The following is a 19,647-nucleotide window of genomic DNA, read 5'->3' on the forward strand; positions in this document are numbered from 1 at the left end:
AAAGTGAGTGGGTCAGTAGAAGCTTTTTGGCCAAAACGCACCACAAACATTCTAGACCAAAAATTGAGTATAAAATGTTCAACAATTATTTTGTTATTGAAGTTTCGAAAAGAATCGAAAAGTTAAAATGTGGTTGGGGTGGCGTTGGAGAAAAAATTTGATTTTGAAGATGTCAATGGCGTTAATTGAAGAATTCCAGAAAACTGGAACTCTTGTGAACTCTGGTGAAAAATGCCACTCGAGAAGTATTTCATAAACCTTATTAGCCCTTTTTACACCGGCCCTTATGGGTGTTAATTCTTCGTCGCTGGCGTAATAAGGGCCGTCACGTCATAAAAAGGGCCGGCGAGGTAGTTATTTTCGGCACTTTTTTTCTAAAAAGAAACACCTTCGTAAAACCAATTAGATGATAAGCATGCAAAAAACTTTATAAGGGAATTTGATGTTAGTTTACACGCATTAATCGTTATCTTTGGAATCGTCAGGATGTATTAAAAAAAAAAGCAATGTACCTTATTACACGAATATTACTAGGCAAATATTCAACGGCCTTGAGATTAACACGCAAAAAATTAACACGAACTTTATTTGCTTTTTCAAGGACACCACGGCTGGTTTTAATAAAGGGGAGTTTTTATAACCACGAAATTGTTCAATTGCAGTAAAATTCGTGTAATAAGGTAACTTGTAGCTCACTGTGTTAAGACCTTGTATCTTATTGTTGAAAATCTTGTAATCTTTGACTTAAAGTCACATGAAGTCCACGAAAATTGCCACATTCATGCAGAGCTTAATAGCAAGATCTAACCGAGTTTCTGTGGAGCAAAGAATTTTGTAGTAATTTTTGTCACAGTTAAAAAATGAATCTAAATCAAGCTTAACTCCGTTATAAATCAAATGGATTTAATATGGTGGGTATTGTCAGAAGCTCCGCTCATATTGGTTAACTATTAAAACTTTCGCTCTATTTTCTCGGTGGTCTTGCAATTGCTAAACATAATAAAATCTCATGAATCGTCCAATTAAGCTCCTGGAGTGGATTAAGGGTTATGGTTTTAAATAGAAGTATGACTAATGCTTGGTCCGTATAATAAAAAAACAAAAAAAAACAAATACTATATTTTGTATTGATAGCTTAGTATTGAAAGACTTAGAATTCTTTTAGCGTATTTATTAATCTATAAACATATCTACGGAGGAGTTATTCAAGCGTCCATAAAAAGCCACAAGTGAAAGGAACACACTCCCACACGCATGAGTTTTATACTGCTTTTGTTGAACAATGAAAACATAATTATCATATTTTTTCCTTTTGCACATGCGGTATAAAAGAGAGATACAAATGACACTCCCATATGGATAAGATACTTGACGAGAGAGCAGGATCAAATCATATTCGTTACAGAGGTAAAATTCTCCTTTTCTCTTCTAAGAGCAACTTTATAAGAATAATGAGGCTCAAAAACAACCGAAAAATAAGAACAATCTAAGAACAAGCTGGGTTGTCTGAATATGAAGCAAGTAAATGGTCGAAGTAGTAAAAATAGGATATAAAGATTAAAATAACTTAAATTTTTGCAAAGAAATAAGAACAGCCGAGCCTAAAAAATTTACTGGTTCTTACAAAAAAGGTTTAATTGTTTAATTGTAATTAGTAATAACAACTAATTTGCGCTCTCAAAAATCCATTTGGTGCATAACCTCAATTTGACCAGGTCTGTAACCTCTAGGCTTTTTGTATTAAGAACGTATTCTAGTGAAAAAGAGACGAACTTTAGACGGAAAGTTTAAAAGCTCTCTCTTCTACATTTTAGGAATTCAAAACTCAACCCCATTGAAACAACCAACATCCAAAATGGCGAAGAATTGTTCAAACGCGTCCGCAACCGCAAGCGGATTCATGCCAGGCTTCCGTGTCTGGACACTGAAGGCTTTCGATGAGAGGGGACAATGTATTGTTGAAGTTTCACAAGACATGGGCAGCAATAATAAAAAATACAAACACTTCTGCGAACAAATCGCCGCTAAGGGATACCAATTAACCGCCAGCCAAGCGGCAGAATTGAGCAGCACCCTTTATCTCAATATAAATTGGGACAACAGTAATGTTTCCTTCAAACAGTACATGCAAATGATATAAATCATTTCATAATATGGTCATGTATTTTAAGTTATATGTTATGATATTATCTTTGCAAAATTACTTTCTTATTATGACAAAGTTTTTCTTATTGTAACAAAATTGTGTATTGTGAAATTATCTTTACTTTCTTATTATGAAAAATTTGTATGTTATGATTATCTTTGTAAAATTTTCTTAATACGACAAAGTTGTATGTTATGATATATTCTTTGTACCTGACAAACGTGCTAACCGCAATGGGCACAACTTCAGTATTTTTGAATCATTCGTAGGTAATAACAAAAGCCTCATTTTGATGAAAATTTGTCCCCAGGTCCCCAAAATCAAAATTCTCAAAAAATGAAAAATACATCCTCAGATATTCACCCAATTAACTAGTGGACCAAATTTCAGCCGAAACCCAATCATTTTTGAAGTATCAAGCCTACCCCCAAAGTTTCAGCCTCGTTTTGGAGCTAAAACTCGAATGACCACGCCCTTAAAAATGAAAATTTTGAAAAAATAAAAAAACACCCCCAGATATTTGCCCAAGGAACAAGTATGCTAAATGTCAGTCATATCCAACCAAGTCTCCAGTGGTATGATATAGTGGTTATTTTCATCGTTCTTGTATAAAAGTAAAAATTGTATCAAAATGTTTTATAATATATTTTTCATGCCCTTTTAGCGTCCGGTCATCAGACACTGCCCCTCCTGAAATCACTAAAATTTTGATAAAAAACAGCCCTTTCAGCATAAATACACTAGAAAAATTTCCCTTTTTGGCCACAAACGGACGCCACCCTGCCCTTCCGAAATATGGCCTGTTATAATATATTTTTAACATTTTTTAGCCTTATTTTGTTGCTAAAAAGTTTTTTCTCATAAAAATAGTGTGTAATGAGAGGTGACGTATTCTTTTCTACGAACTCGCATAGATGCACTTTTGTCAGAAGTTTTTCTTTGTTTCAGAAGGGTAGCAGTGATTGGTTTTAAATAGGCTTTTTTCATTTTTGTTCATTTCCATGCGCAGGATACTACTGAGATCGTGACATATCGACTCATTCATGCTGCTTTCCTAATCTTTTGATAATTTCTACACACCTCCTATTAAGGACAACTTACAAAGCAAAATCAATCGAACTGTTTTATATGATTTAACTTTTTTAATACGTTTTCGATTTCCAAACCATACAAATATCATCCCAAAGAAAAAGGTTACGTCACGCTTTTTGTTTTCAGCTGCAGTTAAATATTTTTCCTGGGATGGGCGTATAAAACGCTTATAACCACTTGAAGGAATGAATCATGTAGAGGGGGACCCAATTGAGTTTAAAATCCCAAAAAGGAAAGAGATGAAATTTTTTCTCGGGAAAGCCTAAAAATTCCATTCTAGCCCTTCAGGTTTTAAAAACTCAATGGGAAGCCCTAGGATAGAAATGAACCCAACTAACCACACCTTCTATTAAATAGGATGCACGAAATACAGCCGATTCTTTAATGTCTCCCGCGTGCAAAAAGTGCTCTTGTAAAGTGCTCCTCTATTAAAGAACACCGACCCAGTAAAGACATTGAAACTCAACTGTCAGAATATACCGCATACCTTGCCCTGTAGACTTTTTTTAAAGTTGTGATGAACAAGGGATAAAACTGAAAGTGTAAACAGTGCCTTACCATCATCATCTTCTTGTTCCGGTTCTTCTCCTTCCTCTTTTTCGACCGGTTCGCCCGTTTCCGGATCGATTTCCAGTTCCTTGGCTTTCTTCGTTTTCGGTTTCTTGATACGGATAGTCTTCTTTTTCATCTTCTTCTCGGGTGCCGGTTTATTTTTGGCTTTCCATTCTTTCATGTCTACCATTTCATTGCCATGGTACACTTGGAAATGAACGTAAATGTCCATCAATTCTTGTAGGTTGGCGGCTGTGTCAAGTCTGTAAAAATCATAAAAAATAGATTGATAATGTAGAAAAATAACCGGTTTCTTTGCATTGTTAAACTTCGAGTAAATTATTAATTCTGATCTCAGTTTGATCAAAAGAGTTCTCGAAGCTTTGTTGACTTTTTGAAAGAACCCGTGTATCATAGTTTTCGAATGAATTAGGGAATTGATGTGAATAGTATTCGTTGACTTCCAAGAGAAGGAAATCCATCAAATGAAATAAACCATGATTTGTGTATTTGTATTTTTACAGGAGGCTTTGAGGCCTATTTTCGCAACTATAAACGCTTCCAATGAGCGCCCCGTCAGCACCTTGCCCCGTCAGCACCTTGCACATGACATGGATTGACCCGGGCGAAGGTTCATTCACTTGCCAAGTGAACCGCTGCGAGTGGGAATCAAACCTTAGTCGCCTGTGCAGCAACCCAGGTCAATGACCACTATACCACAGCGCCTATGATAAATGATATTCATATTCATATGGTATTGAAGCAAAATCTGAAAATCTTGTTGTCTTATCATCTTGCAAACGTATAAAGACCGTATAAGAAATAAAAGTAAGTTAAAAAATCACATGTGTAGTATGGAATAGATCTGGATGCTTTGCTCCTGTGCAGTAGCTTAGAAAATGGGTTGCAATGTAGCCAGAGTTTATAGTCCGTGTAATATGGGTGTTATATGATAGACCGATAATTTTTTTCAATGCTTGCTATTATATTATACCTGTCAAGGTCTTCTTGCTCGATGACTTTGAAGCCAGGTTTTGAAGCAGCTTCTTCGTCGTTTCGGGCCAGTTCGAATTGGTATTTCTGCATCTCTTGAAACATCTTACGCATGTTCTCACGACGCATCGTAAATTGCGTGTACTGGAATAAAATAGTGGTCAGGGCAAGGTTTTTAAGTTTTAGACGGAAAATTGTCATTTCACAGCAAATTTTCATATATGAACGTATTCTAAAAACTTTTGGTGAATTATGCATTATTTTGAGACGGAAAAGCCTCTTTCCCAATGGGCACTAGCGTCTTTTGGACGTCTAATGTACGTTTCTAGGACGTCCAAAGGTCTTAAAGCCGTCCATTGAATGTCCATAAGACGTTGTGTGCCCATAGGGTTATATACTTCGTTGAGACGGAATAACTTAAGACTATAGAGCAACGTGCTGACTGAATATACCCCGATTTCTTTACCTATCCCACTCCATAAAAGTTTCATTGAGCCGATGAAAATATCCCATATTCTTCCCCTCAAAATCCGTGATTATTAACACAAATATTGTGCTATCAGTCTTTAAAGAACGTAAATGTTTTCTATGTTACAAACTGAAGCTTTCCAATGGCTTTCACGATTGTGATGTAAGTAAGTATAAAAGTTACTTTTTCGTCCCATTCATATACTTTCCACAAATCATCTCGTTTCAATTCGGGTTCGATGTATTCTTTACGGTATGTCGCAATGAATGGAACCTAGAATTGAGTAAGAGATTCTTATTAGTCTAAAAACATTCATACTATGGCCAAACCTCTTTACCACGATACAAATGATGTCTTTGTCATTACAAACTCTTGAAATTTTTAAACCAATTTAATTGGGGGGGGGGGACCTAACTTAAAGTAAAGAAACTTTCAAAAAAAACATTCTTCAAAGCTATCATTAAAATTTGAAATAAGTCGTTAATAATGGCCGAATTTCATTGAGATCATGTCTGTCTGTGTGGAGTGTGCTCTGCTCTAAAGACATGCTTGGAATATGAAGATCTGAAAATGTTCATCAGCCAAAATATTGAAGTCCGCAACTGGTTTCCAAAGTTTATGTTTATGTTTATGATCGATTTTTGAATTATTTTTTGGTGGGATTGTTTCACCTCAGCCGAGAGTAAGTACGTACCGTAATAGACGATATCGCGTTTAGATAAATGCAATGCATTCTGGTTTCTCGGGGACTCTCAAAGGAATTATAATGTCGATTATATAATGATCTGGAATAGATTATAATTCCCTTGAGGGTCCCCGAGAAACCAGAATGCATTGCATTTATCTAAACGCGATATCGTCTATTAGGATCTGCTCGGAAATTTATCATGGCAAGCTAAACCCCTTCCAAAGTGCCCGCTTGTATCCCCCGATTACATATTAAGCAAACTATAAAGTACAAGAAAAATTTTACAATGGAACCCTTACAAACCTCAAACATATCTTTCTTCATGAAACTGAGTGCAGCGCGAATCCTCGGAATAGCTGTCACTTGTTTAGCTTCAAAACCATTATGAACTTTATTGGTGTCGACTGGATCCTAAAGAAAAAACAACTAGTAGAAATAATTGGTTCTTAATCAGAAATAAAGGGTTAACTGGGCAAGAAAACATAATTTAGCATTTTTTATGCCTATAATGAGCCATATTTTTGAAATTATCATTATTCAAAAAGATATTTTTCCTTTTATAAAGACATGTAATAATTTTAACTTGACAGAGGAAATTTAAATATGCCAGGGTTAGATGGGGTGACCAAAAAATGCATTTTCACATATGAAAAATACCTGGAAATTTTGTTGAGAGATTGGCGGTATCATGAAAGCCTGTTTGTAAATCCATTCTGCCTCTTCATCGAGTTCAGAATCAACGGCTGGCTTGACTGGAACAGGTCGAAGTTGGAATCTTTCAGGGACATCTGCCATACGGATCTTACTATCTTCCATAGTCAAATGACCCTTTTCTAATTCAGATGGTTCATAAACCTATAAAAAAAATATCAAAATGAATCCACAATTGGCAAAGACTCTCTAAAAAAAGAGTAACGCCTCAATACCCTGCAATACCAACATCACATTTATAAACCTATAAAAAAAACAATGTGTGAAGTGAACATGTCATGTTAAATGCTTGCACTGCAGTTATGACAGCCGCATATTTTTTTTGAAAAAATGAATGCAACAGATTTTTCCGTAATTCTATTAACAGTGGTCAAATTTTTTTGTGTCAAAGGGAACTTGAAATTTACACAACAAATTAGCCGGTTTTTCAAAATTTTGCAGAATTTTATTGTGTTTTGAGGCAGAAGAGTATCTTTACATACCGAGACGGTGGAACTTTGAACACAGTGTTAATTTTGTTAAAAATTACTTTTTCTACTAATGACTGATATTCTTAAGTGACTTGTTATTGCAATTTACTACAATTCTTTGTGATTCCAACGAAAAAGTAACGTCAGTAAACCTTCCTACCTGATAAATTGACTTCCTTGAGCCTTTCTTCTTGGCTTGTTTTGCTTTCTTTGCAGCGATTTCTTCAGGAGTGAGATCCTCATCATCCTCCTCTGTCATGTCATCAAAACCACCATCTGCATCGAATTCACTCAAATCAAACTCAAGACCAAAGATATCTTGAGCTTCTTGCAAAGCACTAAAAGAAATAAACAATATGGGTACCAGTAAAAGTAACATATCATTTATTAGTGTTTAAAGTACATAATTACACTAATTACATAATTACAACCACTGATTAATAAAGCTCAAAGGGCTAGATGTTGGGCTTTAAGCTTTTCCAAGCAAAAAATAATTGAATAGCGCAAGAAATATAGTTACTATTGTTTTTGAAAATCCCAAAGCTTCTGATTGGTTAAGCCTTGAATTTCTATTGTAATGTCACGCAACCTAGGTAGGACAATTCCCACTGAGAATCAGCACACTTTTCAGCTAAAGCACAACATCTAGCCATTCAGGTTTTACAGAAATCTGCCATTACAACAAGAGCTAGAAAATTGGGAATTTCCGGACGTTTATTAACAGACTCGTGTCCCTAATTTTTAAAAAGCCAGCCCTTAGGGGAACAGAAAAAAGATTATGATTTTTCCACAAAAGGTCCCGAACAAGCACCCGCAAGGGAAGCACATAATGGTTGTATTCATATTAATTTTATATTATGTGACATTTTTCATGAAAGGACAAAGAAGACCATTTTCTTATGCTGATCAAATGAATGAGAGAATCTAAAGCCTTTAAACTTACCTGTCAGTATACTGACTCCTTTTCCTTGGCTTCTTTGTTTTGATGGGTTGGTTATGATCATCCACGATAAAATCATCAACAATAAAATCATCAACGCCTTCTTCTTCCTCTTCGGATTCATCACCAATATCTGTGATAGCTGTGTATTTTTCTGATTGTCGTGAAGCAGGCCGCGCAGACCGTGTTGAACGGACATCGTCGTCATCATCTTCATCAGCAAAGATATCTTGAGCAATTTGATCATGCGCATCTTCCGGCTCTTCTTCTTCATCTGAATCGAGGATTTTCACTCTGGAATGCTTTTTCTATGAATCAAATGTTTTAAAAGATTATAATAGCTAATTTCAATACCAAAAGCTCTGCATTCATTACTCTTTTGATTAAGTTTAACCCTATTCAAACTATAGGCTTTTAGGGGCAGTTCAGAACTAGGGGGAGTGCTTCCTGTATAACCCCTTAACTTTTGATCTAGTTGGTCTTTTTGGTTGAAATTTGGCACACAAGATCTTTGTCATGTAAGGTAACAGCTAAATTTTGACAAAAAAATTTTTGATGACGTCACTCATCATGCAAAATTGAGCAAAAACCAAAAATTTCCTTTGTTCTTGTAAATAGCTATATAATATTGCATTCTAATAAAAGTTCCCTGAGTTTAAAATGTTTATTTAATCCTAAGGCAATTACTTTTTTATTTTCTGGTTTACGGACATTTGGAGATGAACTTTTGGACCGGAGGATGGAAAAAAAATAAAAATAAAATTGCTCTTTTCAAACTTTAATGTTGTCAAAAATTAAAAAATATGTTTTGAGAAAACTTACATACTGTACATTATCATTAACAACGTTTTTAGTAGGGAAATTGTGTTTAAGTTATTAAAGACCTGGACACTGACCCTTTTACTTGCCCTTCTTGCTTTTATAAAATGTAATAAGAAAGAGCATAAATAAATAAAATATTTGTAAAATCCAATTTTATTTTCATTTTATTTTTGCAAAAAAAACCGTAAACCAGAAAATAAAAAAGTAATTGCCTAAATATTCAATACAGTTTGAACAATATATTTGACATAAAAATAATTTTGTACTGGAAATGTGTCAATTTTAATGACACCTCATTGTGTCAGTTTTAATGACACCTCACTGTCAGAAATGTCATTATGCTCAAGGTGTGAAAATTTTTAGTTGTTGAAAATTATTTCATTCTGAAGAAAAATAAAAATTGAGAATTTACAGATTATGTCAAAAGCTTTAATATTTCAGGAGTGACATAAGTTTCATCACCAAAGATAGAAAAAACCCCCCCCCCCCTCTAGTACGAAAAGGGTTAACTGCATTTTACATGAAAGTATGAAAGTGATAACTCAAAAAAAGTTTGAATAGTCTGCGACTGGTCTTGGTTGACCTTAACAAATATGGTTACCAAGCTGTAAAAGCTAGTGTAAAGCTTTTATCTAATTAAAATCGAAAAGTAGCTCATCAAATGAGGTTATTGTCCAATTTGGTTGTCTTAGTCCCCTGGAAATGTCCAAAATGAAATAAAAACCAGCATATACCAATTGCCGAGGTTTAAAAGCCAGAAAGATAATTTCGTTGAAGTCATCTCTTACCTTTTTAATTTTGATGCCAGTATTTTCTTGAATGAGATCCAAATCATCATCGTCAATTTCTTCTTCATCATCTTCACTCTCTGTTGAAAAGAAACATTATAAAATGTTTATATTGTTAATTTTGTAGTCCAAGGTTGGTAACATTGGTTTGAAACAGAATCTCAAACATTGGAAAATTGATTTAGACAAAGCTTTCAAAATCAAACTAAGAAAGAGTGAAATCTTTTTTCTGCTATGGATCATTATTTGAATGTAATGATGGAAGAAAAATAAAGAACATTCATTAGACATTGAAACTTTCTCACAAACCATGTTTTCGTTTTCGACCGGGTACATCATCATCTTCAGAATCTTCTTCTACTTCTTCTTCAATTGGAGCATCATCAATGATGTCATTTATTTCATCCTCATCTGAAATGAAACAATTGATAAAAAAATTCACTCCATTAAGAATTAGTGAATAAGGCCTTGGAGAGCTGAGGCCATTGTTTTTTCAGAGCAACAGAAAAAAACATAAACATAAATAAAAGTCAAGAAGAAAACGAATACCGGGTAGAGGCTGCTGATCCCGGGGCCTAGGCCAAAGGTAGCCCAACCCACCTGAGTTGTTTTATACTCAGAAGTGGCCGATCAAGCGGAACTTGTTTGGCTTGTGCTGGCTATCAAGTATCAACCTGGACAAAAGAACAAAGACCGCATAGCTTAAACACACCAGGTTAGCCCTGGACTATTGAGGTATTACTTTACTTTTTGCTTCTTTCCGTCCAACGCTTCATTCAATCTCACGTCTCAATACAAGGGTCCTGTGGCTGATCACCCAGGCATTTAGCCAAATCCTGAGGAGCAGCTGCACATGACTGCACTTTTTTTCGTTCGTCCAACTAATTCGTTCAACTAGTTCTCCTGTTGGCAATGTAATTTTACTGAATCACTGAGTTAAGTACCTACCCAGTCTCTGGTTTGGTGCTGTTTGTTTGCAGCCATGCTGGCTCAACAAAACTCTCAAAACACCATGAGGAATGTTGTATCGGTTGAACTCATCAATAGTTGGAAGCAAGTTCTTGCTGAACTAGCGGAAGAGGCCAGCAACGAAACAATTAGAAATTGCATCAGACTCTACGATCCAGAAAAGCCAACCAAAGATAACGTAAAAACACTGAAATTGTGTCGAAAGGATCCTATTATGAAAACATTGAACTTCCTGTCAAAAAAGACTAACTCTATGAACAAAGATGAAGCCATTGAAAAATTATGTGTGGTTATACAAAGCTATTTTCCAGATATATGCCAAATATGCAACCAGTCATACAGAGTAAAAATACATGACAGTTCACTCCTAAAATGCGGCTCCTGTGGGCAAGAAGTCCATAGTCCGTGTTACCTAAATCTGTTAAAGAACATGAATTTTATTGATCAAGATGAGGAATTGAGAGACTTGGTATACCAAATTCCTGGTATGTTTTATCTTTGCAAACATTGCCAGGAAAACACAATCAACTTTCCACACAATACATATAAAGCTGCCAATGCTAATGTCAACAATGTCAACATTAACTCTACCCAAACACCTACACAAATAACCACAACGACTGACACTACAATCGTTACTGACTCTCCAGAACAAACACCTACACCCTCACCTGCCAAAAGTAATACTGATTTCTCATCAGACACCTCAATACCCCCTCTACAAAGACGATCAAGAACTCTTCCACCAATCCCACTTACACCAAATGTTATTCTAGACAATAAAAATGAAGAAGAAAACAAAAACCTTGATGATGTTAATCATCTAGGGAGAACAGATTTCATGAAGAAAAAATTTCTTAGAGAGATGGAGAACAACACAAAGCTCACATCTGCAACCTCCCAACCCTCTGAAGAATCAAAAGATCTCAACAAGACCAACAATAATACACCTCCAACCTGTCGATTCTATATGAAAGGAAAATGTAAGCATGGTATTTGCGGTAAAAACTGCCAGTACACCCATCCTAAAGCCTGTCCAAAACTCATGAAATACGGAAACAAAGGTCCAAGAGGATGTAATGCTGGAACTAACTGTGCACAGTTTCACCCCAGAATGTGCTCTTCCTCAATTAAAAGTGGTACATGCTTCAATACCCACTGCACTTTTGCACACGTCAAAGGGACCAGATCCATGTCAAAGAAATCAGATCTTCCAACAAAGAACCACAGAGAAACTAACGATTCATTGGATTTTCTCAAAATACTGGACAACTTTCGCCTGCAAATGATCTCATTCATCAACGAAAGTCTCAAACTGCCACCACAAACTCACCCTTCTCTCAAGAAGTGTCCAAGCTGGTAAATCAACAACGATACCAAACCCAAGCCACAATTCCACCACCACTTCACTTGGGGAATCTGAACTTCAACCAATCAAACCAACTATCCAATCCAAACTTCAAGATGATGCAACATTGAGAAACTTCATGTTTTTAAACATCCAAGGTCTTTGCCCTCAGACCAAACAGTCCTCAGTACCATATCTGAGGGAAATTTTGAAGTCAGAGAATCACATTTTTCTAGGACTGACAGAAACATGGCTATCCAAAGGTCATAACGAGGCGGAGCTAGAAATTGACGGATATAAGTTATTTCGAAAAGACAGAAATAGAAAGAAATCTAGATATGGCAGATACAGCGGCGGAGTGGCTTTCTATTTACAGGATGATATTGCTCCTCTTTTTGAACCACTATTGGAATTCTCCAATGGGGTAAACGAAGCTCTCCTTCTATACTCTAAGCAATTTAATGTTATTCTTGGAATACTTTACAGACAACCGACCAACAAAATTCACAAATCAGATGGTCCTGAGTTCATTCAAATGCTCGCTTCAATAACTTCAAAGATTGATACCATTAGCGACTGCACCCCAGACATTTATATTTGTGGAGACTTCAATATTCCACACACATTGATCAACGATACATACACACAAACAAAAAGCTGTGACAATCAGCTTATATATATTTTAACAGATTTTATGATGCACCTAAACTTAAATCAGACAATTCATAAACCAACACATAAAGACGGAAATATTTTAGACTTTTTACTAACAAACAATCCAGATATGGTTTTCGACTACCAAGTCACTCCTACCATTCATTCAGATCACCATATGGTCCAAGTTGCAACCCATATGACTTTTGACAAAACTTGTAAAAATTTTACCAAGAAAACCTCACACAACAAATTTGACAATTTTAATTTTCACAGTCACAAAATTAATTGGGAAAATATTAAAAAAGATTCACTAAATATTGACTGGCATGCTATTTTAAACCCCATTTCAGACCAAGACGAACAATATGATACTTTTCTTGAAAAATGCATAAACGTTATCACTGAAAATCAAGTCCCTTCAAGAATGTCAAAGAAATCAACAAAAAGCATTATACCCAGAGATAGAAGAGTGCTGATGCGAAAACGCCTAAAGCTTAAGAAAAGGAAATCAACTCAAAAGATTCACCAAAAACTTATCGATATTGAACTTAAACTTCAAGAATCATACTCCAATGAAAGAAAGAACCAAGAAACAAATGCTACTTCGAAAATAAAATCCAATCCAAAATATTTTCATTCGTACGCGGAACGCTTTTCAAAACACAAACCGAGGGTTGGACCATTGAAGGATCCAAAAACCAATCAACTGACAAATGACAGTCAAAAAATTGCAAACATTCTACAAGATCAATATACCTCTGTTTTTATGGAACCACTACCCAACTATAACTTTCCAGAAATCACCGAAAATCAACCAAATCTAAGTGATATCGACTTCTCAGAACAAAATATTATAGAGGAGATCGACACTTTATCCTCCAATGCTGCAGCAGGACCAGACGGCTTCCCTGCAATTTTCTTAAAACAAGTCAAGTCACAGATTGCAGCCCCTCTCTCTCTAATCTGGAGAAATATACTTGACAAAGGCTACACACCTCAACTTTTGAAAACCAGTTTCATCACACCCATCTTTAAAAAAGGCAACCAAGGCCTACCTGAAAACTATCGACCTGCAGCATTAACTTCGCATGTAACAAAGATCTTCGAGAAGATTGTCAGAAAACGGCTACAAAATCATCTAGAAGAAAACGACCTCTTTAACGATAATCAACATGGATTCAGGTCTGGAAGATCATGTCTTAGCCAACTTCTTTCGCACACAGAACGACTCATCCATCACATTGAAAAAGGACGTAACGTTGACGTTATTTACCTTGATTTCAGCAAGGCATTTGACCGTGTAGATCATACAATCTTACTCCATAAAATCGAGAGAAATGGTATAACTGGCAAATTACTGCAATGGATCAGATCCTTCCTTACCGGTAGGACCCAACAAGTATCTGTTGACTACATCCTCTCCAAAAAAGCAGAAGTCATTTCTGGCGTCCCCCAAGGATCAGTTCTTGGTCCACTTCTCTTCCTGATAATGATCCAAGATATTGACACTAACATCCTACATTCATTTCTATCTTCATTTGCCGATGATACACGTTTAATGAAGGAGATCTCTAATAACACTGATGTTCAATTTCTACAAAACGACCTTGATATGGTGTATCAATGGACATCATTAAACAACATGCAGCTCAATGGCTTGAAGTTTGAACATCTTAAATACGGAAAAAATGAAGAACTGAAAGAACACTCAAGTTACCTCTCAGACACTGGCTCTCCTATTGAAACCAAGATGGACGTGAAGGATTTAGGAGTCACTCTGGATGTTAACATGACATACAGCAAACACATCACAAACCAAATCGAGAAAGTCAAAAGTATCATTGCTTGGATCCATCGAACGTTCAAAACAAGAGATTGTCAAGTAATGCTTACTCTTTGGAAGTCACTGGTACTACCACACATTGACTATTGCTCCCAGTGTGGTCACCTTCAAAAAGATATCTGATCCAACAACTGGAATCACTTCAAAAATCTTACCTGAATGGAATCCCTACACTTCAACATCTCAACTATTGGGAGAAGCTCAAAGAACTTAAACTATACAGCCTGGAGCGGCGCAGAGAAAGATACAGGATTATCTACACCTGGAGCATCCTAGAACAGCTTGTACCAAATTTTAACTATGCTGAAAACAAAGGTGGCATCTTCAGTTACGATAACCAGAGACTGGGTAGAAAATGTTATCTAAAAGAGGTGAACATAAGGCAAAAAAACATATGGAGAGACTCCCTGTCAGAAGAAGGTCCCAGACTATTTAATGCCCTCCCACAATCCATCCGTAACCTCAAAAACTGCTCCAAAACTAATCTTAAACATCAATTGGACCATTTTCTCAATTCACTACCGGACGAGCCACTGCTGCCGAATTACTTTCCTCTTAGGAGAGCTGATTCAAATAGCATCAAAGTCATGGTCCATCATCGGATTTCTCAAATTGGATGATTGTTGAGACGAACAAAAAAGCCTTCAAAAAGTATCAAAAAAGTAAGTATACTTTGGTGGACTTGTTTTACAAGTCTTAGAGCTTAGAAGACCATAGTAAATAAAGAGATGAGCAAAAATGTCTAGTCACAAACGTTTTGTTAGATATAAAGCAAGGATAAACCAGGAAACAATGTATGGGAGGTGTTACTAATTCTATTGAATTATCACAAAATACATAATGTACATCTTTGTGATTGTAAACATAAAGGATAAAAGAAAATAAACAAGTTAAAAACATTAGCACATATTGTTGAGATACTGGTAAAGTGAGGCTAAAAGCACAAATCTATTGGTCATATTAAGTTGAGGCTATTTCAAGCAAAAATTCTTAGATATGTCTGTCATATGGAATTATAGGATCTATTTCAAATTAAAGTATATCCAGATATAATTGGCAGTGGAAACAAGAATGCCTGTAACTTTGATATAATTTCGAAAAGTTTTTTTGCTTGTTTTAGAGAATCAAAAGCGCTATATTTGAATGTATCTTTGGCTGAAAAATTCGCGATCTTTAGCGGTTAAATTTGCGATTGTAACTTTTCGTTTTTTCCATTTTTTGAATTTCTTTTTTGATAATATTCCACTTTGGATTATCTTTTAAACGAGCACAAAACCGCTAACTAATTCAAATTCTATCAAAAGTTATTGAGGTTTGGAAAAACACTGCCAGCTAATTTGAAAAAGACTTTAATCCTATCTAACTGTGGGGGGGGGCAAACATCCCCCATCAATAGAATTGTTTCCCAGGAAGTTCAGGGACTTTAGAAACAGCCTTGAAATTTCGCAAGTTTACCTAACTTTTAGTTAGCTTAACTTTTGAGAAAAAAAATTTTTTTATTTGTTCTCCAAAATTTGATGATGTCAGCATTAAAAAACAATAAATTTTTTAAGGCAAATGTAGGGATTTTCTTACAAATCATAAGACTGAATATCTTTGCAACAGATTTTAAGGTACTGCTTTCAAATTTTGGTTTAATGCGTCAATTTATTGCACTTTACTCATGGCTCCGCCCCCCCCTTATTTGGGGGGGGGGGTGTAAATCTAAAATCAGCCTAAAAGTGGGTGGGAGCTGTCTCTTTTTTTAAACTCAGGGGGGCCTAAAAAAGTGGGGGGACCTGAAGGGCTGCACTTAAGTTCTGGGGAATAATTACAATAATTAAGAAATTGTAACTGATTCCACAACTAGGACATGGGCCCCGTCAACGGGGGGCCGAGGGGTCCATGGCCCCCCCACTTTTTGGTAGACCATGCCATACGTTTTTAAGAGTTACTATTTTAAGCTGGTTTGAGACCAAATCAAACCGCAAAAAAACTATTATTATTCCCAATTAGATATCGTTTTAAGGTGTTTTGAGGGTGTAAAATGTGAAAAAATTTTCTTCATCACCCAACCATCACCAAAATGTTGGACCCCCACACTCAAGATGGCTCTCCGGGGCGCATGCTAGACAATAACCTTCTATTATGGAAAAAGTTAGGCCTCTTGGCACATTTCAGAGGGCAATTAAGAACTAAAGGGTGCATATGTTTTCTCAATCAGAACCTTCTTATATGTTTTTAAAAATATATATCATTTTTCTTTAGATTTCTTTTAAGAAATATTTAAAAATATATAACATATTGAAATCGAAATAATTTGGTGCCGAATTATTTTTCTTTGCTGGGACCTGAACCTTGAAAGTACTTTTTGCAGGGACCTGTCCCTTACTGAAAAGTGGGGGGTACTAAAACTTAGGGGGGACCTAAATTTGTTGGGGGGGCCTAGAACCCCATTCAGAGCCATGATTTGGACTATTATTCTCAACTCTGGTCTCCCTGGTCTTGTCCAGCAACTGGAAGAAGTTCAGAAATCATTTTTACATGGAATTCCATCCCTCAGACATCTAAATTATTGGGAAAATCTCGAATCATTAAAACTGTATAGCCTTGAAAGACGGAGAGAGCGGTATCAAATAATTTATACCTGGAACGTCATTGAAGGCAACGTCCGGAATTTTGATTATGACGAAAGTAAAGGAGGCATTTCCTGCCATATAAATCAGAGATTGGGGAGAATTTAAAATCTAAAAGCTGTCAATATCAAACACAAAAATATCTGGAGGGGAAGTCTTTCCCAAGAAGGACCTTGATTATTCAACACCCTTCGCAGACCAATAAGAGATTTGACAAACTGTCCCAAAGAAGTATTCAAAAAACACTTAGACACCTTCCTAACAACTGTTCTGGATGAACCTCTGCTTGCCCACTATTTTAACCTTAGGCAAGCTGACTCCAACAGCCTCAAGGAAATGTCGAAGCATCGGACTCAACGAGTTGGATGAGCTGTTCAAGCAAAAGCCAAAAAGAGGTATATATACAACCAGACGATCTCAATCTAACAGAATCGACGATCGAACCAGTCGAACAAATCGAACGCAATCGACTGATTGAAATTCGATTGTCGAACGCAATTGAATCTCAATCGAATATTACCGCAATTTTCAGATTCAATTGATATTTGATTGCGTTCGATTGATGTTCGATTGCATTCGATAGCGTTCGATCGTCGATTCATTGACCCCCGGATTGTTCATCACATAATTTCTACGGGAAATCATAAGTATCATTCGGCTTGTGATGTTTGAGAGCTTGGATGTCAGTCTGAGAAATCCTTCTAATTGCAGGCTTAACTTCCGCGGGCGTAAACTTGTAAATGCGCGCTTATCATAGTCCGCCCAAGTTCACCCATGTGCAATTGCACGCTTAATTTTCCTCCCTGCTTGAAGAAGCTTGAGCAATATAGTGGGGCTTACTTTTTTTTTAAACGAATGGAACCATGGTCAAACGGACAAAAACTGATTTTTGAATTGGAATCTTCGTCAAATTTTGCGTAAAATTGACCAAGCATTGGGCTCTTCCAGAAAAAAATCGGCTAGTTCGAAACACGGGTCACGGGTCACGGGTTACGGGGCATGGGGTACGGGGTACGGGTCACGGGGCACGGGGCATACAATTTACAGACCGGAAAAAATATAACGATATCATGACGTATAATTCATAACACGTACTACATAACACATATAATAGTACTAATACTACTAGTATAGTATGTCTGAAACAATTATATACGAATAGTATTATCATGAAAATTTTTCAATAATATGTCACCCACAAATTTTGACAAAATGATATTGAATGACAAAAATATTGTCAAAATCATGAAATATAAGGCCTCTGAACCAATTTACAGCAAAATGTTTTTTCATAGTCAATAGGATGCTAATCATGTGACTGGATATAGATTGACGTGTTTTAAAATGATTAAATGCTGCAAGATAGTGGTTTTAGAGATATGAGTATAATTACGTCATTTTTATTAAAAATTCATAATGGTAGGTGGAAAATATTGACACATTTATAAAATACCATCATTTCTACATTATTATCCATTAAAATTATATTCATACTCAAGGTGATGGAGGGGATATAATGAGATATGATTTAACAATAGCCGTACTATCATTTTCGTGAGAAAGCTCGCTTTTCAGGCGATGGGAATTGTAATATGTATATTACTTACGTATAACATATAACATGCATATAACACTAAAAGTGTATTATTGATAATATAAGCTTATTATTATGTATGTAATATGTTGCGGTGTTTTCTGGTCTGCATTATACACGACGCAAACTTCGAAAGCACGTGGAAAGCACGTGGTTAGGTTTTAGCGTTTTAAATAGTCATACGTGGATAAAATACCTTAAAATTGATTTTTTCGATAATTTTTAGTGTTTTTAAAACATTTTCTGTTTGAATTACTTTGATCTGAGCTGCCCCGTCACCCCGTGCCCCGTCACCCGTGCCCCGTGCCCCGTAACCCGTGACCCGGACCCGTGACCCGTGTTTCGAACTAGCCGGAAAAAAATTGTACATGGGGTTGGAGGATATATTGTCCGGGGGTAGCAAAAAATCATCAAAATTTGCCTTGTCCGGGGGTAATTTGGGGTGTCCGGGGGTAATTTGGGGTGTCCGAGGGTAATTTGGGGTGTCCGGGGGGTGAAACCTATTGTCCGGGGGGCCAAAAGTCACCCTGTCCGGGCGGTAAATCACTAAAAATTGTTATATCCTCCACCCTCCATGTACAATTTTTTTCTGGAAGAGCCCATTCCAGATTTTTTTCTGAGAAAACTCAAGGAAAATCATCTATTTTGAACTTGCACAAATGAAAAGTGTTTTCATTTCTTTTCTGATAACTTGTAATGATTACCGTGAGATTGGGTAACTTGCATCAGTGGAGGCTAACATGCATAGCCCTCAAATGAAAGACCTGGCTGGTCATTAAAATACAACTACGCAGCTCCTCTCGCAGCTCTAGTCTACCATTTTTGTTTTGACTTAACTTTGTATTTTAATGACCAGCTAGGTCTTTCATTTGAGGGCTATGTATGTTAGCCTCCACTGATGCAAGTTACCCAATCTCACGGTCAGTCAGGCACATCCTGGCAAATGAACG

At 36.3% G+C, this 19,647-nt stretch overlaps 2 protein-coding genes and 1 long non-coding RNA gene across 3 annotated transcripts in view; 2 read left to right on the forward strand and 1 right to left on the reverse strand.

Annotated features, from left to right (window-relative positions):
- Window positions 1-19,647, reverse strand: part of LOC136819849 (transcription elongation factor SPT6-like) — a 40,885-nt gene that overhangs the window by 18,907 nt on the left and 2,331 nt on the right. Inside the window, exons 2-10 of the mRNA XM_067076093.1 lie at window positions 9,981-10,082; window positions 9,672-9,751; window positions 8,065-8,369; window positions 7,282-7,459; window positions 6,598-6,795; window positions 6,244-6,351; window positions 5,436-5,525; window positions 4,785-4,927; window positions 3,797-4,053 (exon numbers count right to left, since the gene is read on the reverse strand). Of these exons, the coding sequence (XP_066932194.1) occupies window positions 3,797-4,053; window positions 4,785-4,927; window positions 5,436-5,525; window positions 6,244-6,351; window positions 6,598-6,795; window positions 7,282-7,459; window positions 8,065-8,369; window positions 9,672-9,751; window positions 9,981-10,082 (1,461 nt within the window). The remainder of the gene's footprint in view (window positions 1-3,796; window positions 4,054-4,784; window positions 4,928-5,435; window positions 5,526-6,243; window positions 6,352-6,597; window positions 6,796-7,281; window positions 7,460-8,064; window positions 8,370-9,671; window positions 9,752-9,980; window positions 10,083-19,647) is intronic.
- LOC136819861 (uncharacterized) lies at window positions 1,121-2,809 on the forward strand. The gene is made up of 2 exons (XR_010848487.1): window positions 1,121-1,407; window positions 1,815-2,809. It is a non-coding gene; the product is annotated as an uncharacterized lncRNA (long non-coding RNA).
- Window positions 10,109-19,647, forward strand: part of LOC136819859 (all-trans-retinol 13,14-reductase-like) — a 133,700-nt gene continuing 124,161 nt past the window's right edge. Inside the window, exon 1 of the mRNA XM_067076108.1 lies at window positions 10,109-10,136. The gene's annotated coding sequence lies outside the window, so the exon portion shown is untranslated. The remainder of the gene's footprint in view (window positions 10,137-19,647) is intronic.

The sequence above is a fragment of the Clytia hemisphaerica genome, unplaced genomic scaffold, assembly GCF_902728285.1.
Source record: "Clytia hemisphaerica strain Z4C2 unplaced genomic scaffold, Clytia hemisphaerica genome assembly, whole genome shotgun sequence".
Lineage (NCBI taxonomy): Eukaryota > Metazoa > Cnidaria > Hydrozoa > Leptothecata > Clytiidae > Clytia > Clytia hemisphaerica.